This window comes from Sinocyclocheilus rhinocerous, unplaced genomic scaffold (genome assembly GCF_001515625.1).
Source record: "Sinocyclocheilus rhinocerous isolate Xijiao unplaced genomic scaffold, SAMN03320098_v1.1 scaffold3914, whole genome shotgun sequence".
Classification (NCBI taxonomy): domain Eukaryota; kingdom Metazoa; phylum Chordata; class Actinopteri; order Cypriniformes; family Cyprinidae; genus Sinocyclocheilus; species Sinocyclocheilus rhinocerous.
This window is the reverse complement of record NW_015639765.1, coordinates 9127-14928: the sequence shown is the minus strand read 5'-3', so window position 1 is coordinate 14928 and position 5802 is coordinate 9127. Positions and strand designations below refer to the sequence as shown.

The 5802-nt window shown below is 38.9% G+C and overlaps 2 protein-coding genes across 3 annotated transcripts in view; one reads left to right on the top strand and one right to left on the bottom strand.

Moving 5' to 3' along the window:
* The window catches only part of LOC107751655 (centrosomal protein of 97 kDa-like), a 14493-nt gene extending 10992 nt beyond the window's left edge, over positions 1-3501 (bottom strand). The window contains exons 1-6 of one of the 2 annotated variants that reach the window (XM_016567396.1): positions 3344-3501; positions 3101-3219; positions 2207-2352; positions 1533-1691; positions 1324-1425; positions 1063-1176 (exon numbers count right to left, since the gene is read on the bottom strand). In XM_016567396.1, the coding sequence (XP_016422882.1) occupies positions 1063-1176; positions 1324-1425; positions 1533-1691; positions 2207-2352; positions 3101-3161 (582 nt within the window). In that variant the 5' untranslated portion in view covers positions 3162-3219; positions 3344-3501. The remainder of the gene's footprint in view (positions 1-1062; positions 1177-1323; positions 1426-1532; positions 1692-2206; positions 2353-3100; positions 3220-3343) is intronic. The other variant, XM_016567395.1, reaches the window with a different exon arrangement.
* LOC107751658 (60S ribosomal protein L24-like) overlaps positions 3298-5802 on the top strand; it is a 5014-nt gene continuing 2509 nt past the window's right edge. The window contains exons 1-3 of the mRNA XM_016567401.1: positions 3298-3387; positions 3512-3587; positions 4289-4399. Of these exons, the coding sequence (XP_016422887.1) occupies positions 3383-3387; positions 3512-3587; positions 4289-4399 (192 nt within the window). The 5' untranslated portion in view covers positions 3298-3382. The remainder of the gene's footprint in view (positions 3388-3511; positions 3588-4288; positions 4400-5802) is intronic.

Genomic DNA, 5802 nt, shown 5'->3' with positions numbered 1-5802 from the left:
TAATAGGGATGCACCGATACCGATACTCAGCTCCTGTACTCGTACTCGTACTCGTTAAAATGCCCTGATACCAAACGCCGATACCACACAGCATGTGATAAGCGCCATATTCAAACAAAGAAACACAGACAGCAGAACAACAGACAGCAGAAAGGAGTTAAGTATGTCTACTACGAAATCTATTTCTGAAAATATCACAGTTAGGATATTTATAACGAGTGGTTCCCGGCATTATTACAGCGCGTGATTACAGTATACTAAGCCGCTGCAATGGAGCAGCACCAACTAGCAATTAATCGCAACATGAAAATTTGATACCGACATATCCCTAATTGTTATATATATCCAAGTAAAAAGGCTTCTTGAACAAGAAAAAAAATGTAGGGTGGGAGTTGAATTTGTCCAATAGGGAATTTATTTGGATTGTTGTCATTTGCCAATTGCTACAATGTCATGTGAGTAACAGCTTGTACCCATGGGCGTAGCTTGTGGGGGGGCCAGGGCCATATAATGTAGTTAATAATACATGTAAAAGTTAACACGTAAAAGTTAATACATTTTAAATTGTTATTGTAAGTAAATTAATAAATCAAAACAAACTTAACGTCTCCCTCAATCTCATTTGGGTAAGAATTGTCACGTGACGAATCTGCATTTCGGTGGGATTTACTATAGCAAAACTAAAATGTGTTTAAAAGTACGTCTGACCAAATCCACCGGTTCGGTTTGTGCTTGTACTGCACTTGCGCCAGCGCACGTCATCAGAGAAGAGAAGAGATGCAAGTGGGAAGTTATTTTGATTAAAGATTATGAGGGCACATGAATGTAAAAAATTGATGTGCACAGACAATATTCCATTAAAAAACTAAGAACTGTCAATTTTGATTTTATGATTGGTGACTAACTTGTGTAATTGACAATGATAATAATTAATGCATAGCAGAAATTAATGCATAGCAAAACAATACATTAACAAAAACAAGTTTTCTGAGGTTTGTGTTGCTAGTACAATTGTTAGCACAGTTGTTAAGTTGTTTCCATTGTCTTTCTGTTGCACTTTACCTCAGTCAGGTCTCTGATCTCATTCTCTGCTAGCGACAGGACAGTTAGGTTCGTTGGTAGGTGGGCAGGAACAGTACGTAGAGTCGTGATGATGTTTCCATGCAGAAGAAGAGTCTGAAAAGGGTGAGACAGGTCTTAAATATCAGTTACAGAATTACATTTTTTTTCTGTATGTTGGGTCAGTAATCTTATAAATTATTCCTCTTAACACATTATGAGAAATTTACAAATGATTTGTCTTTCAAGACAAATGGCAAATACCTTTAACGCTGAGAGCTTTGTGAGGTCTCCTATGTGAGAAATATTATTATCTGACATATCAAGATGTTGAAGGGAAGCACAATTGTTGAGCTGCTCAATGACCTGGACAAACACAGACAGATGTGACACTGATTCAGATGAGGCCAGGAAACATTTTCAGCCTAATTTTCAATTAAATACATGGTAAATGCATGTACTGTGAAAAACACCTTTATGTTGTTTCCAGCTAGATTGAGCCATTCCAGATGAACCAGGTCCTTCAGTCCCTCAATATATCCGATACTGTTGTTTGGGAGATTCAGAGTTCGTAAGTGAATCAGCTTTGAGACACCCATCATGCGTACCAGACGGTTGCAGGCCGCAGACAGCTGTTAACAGACAGTAGGTTACAGACACTTCACAGAAAACATTTATACTAATGATAGGTGTAAGTTGTGGTGTGGTTGTTGGTGTGAATTAGGGTTGGGCCGATAGACGATGCCATCCAATGGCTGACAGACAACACGATGTTAAGCTGACATCGTGATTCCCCCCACCCCACCCCACCCGCAATCCGCCGCATCCCAGTTCCGGAAATGAAGTGTACTACGGAAACCCTAAAGGGAATAAATAGCCTACGAGATGGGAGAATAAAAAAAATATTTCAATACTTTTTCTCGCAATGATATCATTGGGTAAGTATAGGCGACTGTATATAAATTGCGGGCATCAGGGAGCCGCTATTGAAACCGCTTTCGATTGCGCACTCTCATTTTACTTTCACTTTCACTTTTGAGATTCGCAACAAAAGTGAACCTCATCGTCCATCACGATGTTTCACTGTAGACATAGTCCGATGCAAATTTGGTAGACATCGCCCAACCCTAGTGTGAATCCAACATACCTGCTGAAGAACTTGATTACGCTCCAGGTGCTCCAGCTTAATAATGTGGTTTTGGTCCAGAATAAGAGTGTGTGACTCGACGTGACTGAAAATCTTCGGATTCAGTTTGTGGAGACTCTGATTGGAAAGGTCTAATAAACCTGGACCTGAATAATAACAGCAAAGGACAAAACACAAATACGCTACATGAACAAGAGATATCTGCACTTACAACACACTTTAAATGTAAAATAATTATTCCAAAGCCAAAAGAAGAGTCAAACAAATTGGACAGAGGTTTATTAACCTCTGCGGAGTCTCCAGGCCAGGGCCAGCAGACTGAAGGACAGCTTCATCCATCAGGCTGTCAGGAAGCTGAACTCCCTCCCGACCTTGCCCCCCCTCCCCTCTTTTGCCCCACGCACCACTGAACTCTGACCCTCTGACGGACTCTCCCACTCCCCCCTCCCAAATACACACACACATGGGTGTACAGCAATACACAATAAAGCGCTATATAAATGCATCATTCATTCAGTTATTCGCCCTTCTGTGTATTAACTCAAATCTGCTGTTGTCGACTAGAACCTGGATCTGAGCTTCTCTTGACAGAAGGAATAACGCGCATCCACAGATTCCAGTACGAATAAACCCCATACTAACAGATCAGGTCTTATAAACAGCAGATATGTAAATAAAATCATGTCAGCTAATCAGTGATATAACAGCAGATTTCTGCACATTATGACAAAAACAGATCAGATGTCAAGTTCGTCACGAGCTCTACACGCTGCATGTTAAAAATGATATTCCACACACACAACGGCAACATGGTGTCTGTCTGCAATTGAAATACTGCAGTGTAAGATGTCCATCAAATCAATCGTTTGGAATAATCGGTTTTATTTAGCATACCTTCGTAATTTGACATCTGGAGCAACGGATCAACGATGATCTCTCCGTCAGTCGCCGCCATACTTCCCGCTTGTGTCACCGCCAGGCAACCGATCGTCTATTTGATTGGATAAAAGAATCTGGACATAATAATAATTTTAGATATTTTTATAAGAACGCTGGTTATATTCTTATATCAAGCCTATGTTTAGCTTGAAAAAATAGTTTGCATTTGGAAAACAAGCTCCTTTATAAACCGCTTACCCATAATTCCTTTTCCTCTTCCCCATCTGAAACGCCGCCATGAAGTGAGTGTAGTCTGTGTTCATCAATAAACATCTTAAAAGTTATCTTGGGAAGCGCTTGTAAAAGTGTTCACGTGTTAATAATAAATATGATGTATATATAATAACTCTTATTTTTGATGTGTAGGGTCGAGCTGTGCAGTTTTAGTGGATATAAAATTTATCCCGGCCATGGCCGGCGGTACGCCAGGATCGACGGAAAGGTAAATGCACAAACTATAGTTGTATTTGATTGTACTATTGCGTTTTATTCCGTGTTGATCGATGTATAGTTCCTAGCATGTTGTGATGTGAACATTTATGTCCGGCAATCTTCAGTTTGGTTATTTACGGGGGCAGTCGTGGCCTAATATAGTTAGGGGAGGGAGTGAACGTACTGCGCTCTCTTCCACCTTCAATACCACGACTGAGCAAAGGCACCGAACCCTCAACTGCTCCCCGGGCGCCACAGCAAAAATGGCTGCCCACTTCTCCGGGTGTTTGTTCACTACTCACTGCTGTGTGTGTGTGTGTGTACTTTGATGGGTTAAACGCAGAGCACTAATTCCGAGTATGGGACACCATGACACAATCTGTATTGTTAAAAGCGCTATATAAATAAAGGTGACTTGACTTGACCATACTTTGCTACACATCACTGTCACTTTCAATGTAGTGCTGGCCTGTTGGCTAACTACAGTCCTAACCAGAGTAAATGATTGGATAGTGATTGTGAACCCTGTGTGTTTGGTTTAAGCTCATGTTTGAAACCAAAACAGTGGGGGTTACAATGGTGTAAGAAACATGTTGTCTTTGTTTTGTTATAGTCTGAGATGATATTTGACTGTGAACTGAATAAATCTAACATCAGTGTGGTTTTATTAGTGGATTAATGGTGTTGCTTCATGTAAATCCTCTTCTGCAGGTTTTCCAGTTCCTGAATGCTAAATGTGAGTCTGCTTTCCTGTCCAAGAGGAACCCCAGACAGATCAACTGGACCGTTCTGTACCGGCGTAAACACAAGAAGGGCCAGTCTGTGAGTTTGACCAATACACGCTTCTCTAACCCTTCAGAATAGAGTAACAGGCTGCATCCTGTCAGAAGTGTTCAGTTACTGACAGTGTTTTTCTGTATAATGGTACCTTGTGTCTAATGATACAATTTTAGAGCTTTAGAGACAAACAGGTAAATATTTAATGAATACAGTGGTGATTCTCAGATCAATTAACAACTTTCAGCTGCTCATTCAGATGTAATTTTTATTCTTTCCACCAACCACATGTGCAGGATTGTGGGACATAATAGGCAATGCAGGAAACATCTATGAGCCCTCAATAACTTCCTAGATGAAGGCATCTCAAACTGATATGTGACTGAAATTGGGACATGGCTTGATTACTTGTGTGTGTGTGTAATGCATGTTGAGTGAGTGACTGGAAATTATGCTTCAGGGTTTTTCCTGGGTCAAAAATGGTTTTCGGTGGTGGCTGACGGCCATCCACACACACAGTAAAAAGTGTCCTACCCACGTGATCTGCGAGCCCAATACTGACAATACATTTTAAATAAATACAAAGAAACCGTTTGTGATTTATTTTTTATTTTTATTTTTTTAAATTATCCTACTTACTAAATGTAAAAAAATCACTTGTTGATAAAAGTGCTTAAAACTATTTTACATGTGAACGTCACCATTAACAAAGTAGTTAGAAAAAAAAAAGAATTGGTCATTGTTTACACTTGGTTGCTTTTTTTTTTGTTTTGTTTTTTGGCCAGACTGTAGCTTAGAATTAAGTTTTACCAACCTCTTCCAAATTAGGCTCTCACTGTCATCCTTTCTTGCTCTCTTTGCAAAAAAAAAAGCTGTGATTTTTCCACTGGCCTTCATAGCTTTGTAAGAATATAATTTATCTTATCCTGATAATTATTTTGGTATATAATCATCAATAAATATTAAAGAGTATCATAAAAAACGTAGCATTGAAAAATGAATTAAACTAATAGTCTAATTTTCTACCATATACAATTGAATAAAATTAGCATCTAGCTAACAGCAACATGCTTTGTGCATTGGTCTGGTTTCACCTCACTCCAGTCTAAATGAAATTATTTTATAGGTAATTTACTACACATTGTCATATAAATAACATGAAAATACTGTGGATTATTAAGGCTAAATCTAACTAACCACTCTTGCTATGTAAACACACTTACTTCTGAGGTTTTCTGAGTAAATGATTTGTTATACACCGATTCAGACAGTGATGTCTCATGACTTCAGTGTTGAATAGATCAGGGGTTTTTTAACCATTCATTAAAATGAATCGGTTCAGGAGTCATTAGGTCGTGAATCGGACATTTGAAAATATTTGTCAACACCGAAAACACTTCATCACTGGATAGGATTTATTTTTTTTTTTTTTTTTTTAAGGGGTTTGT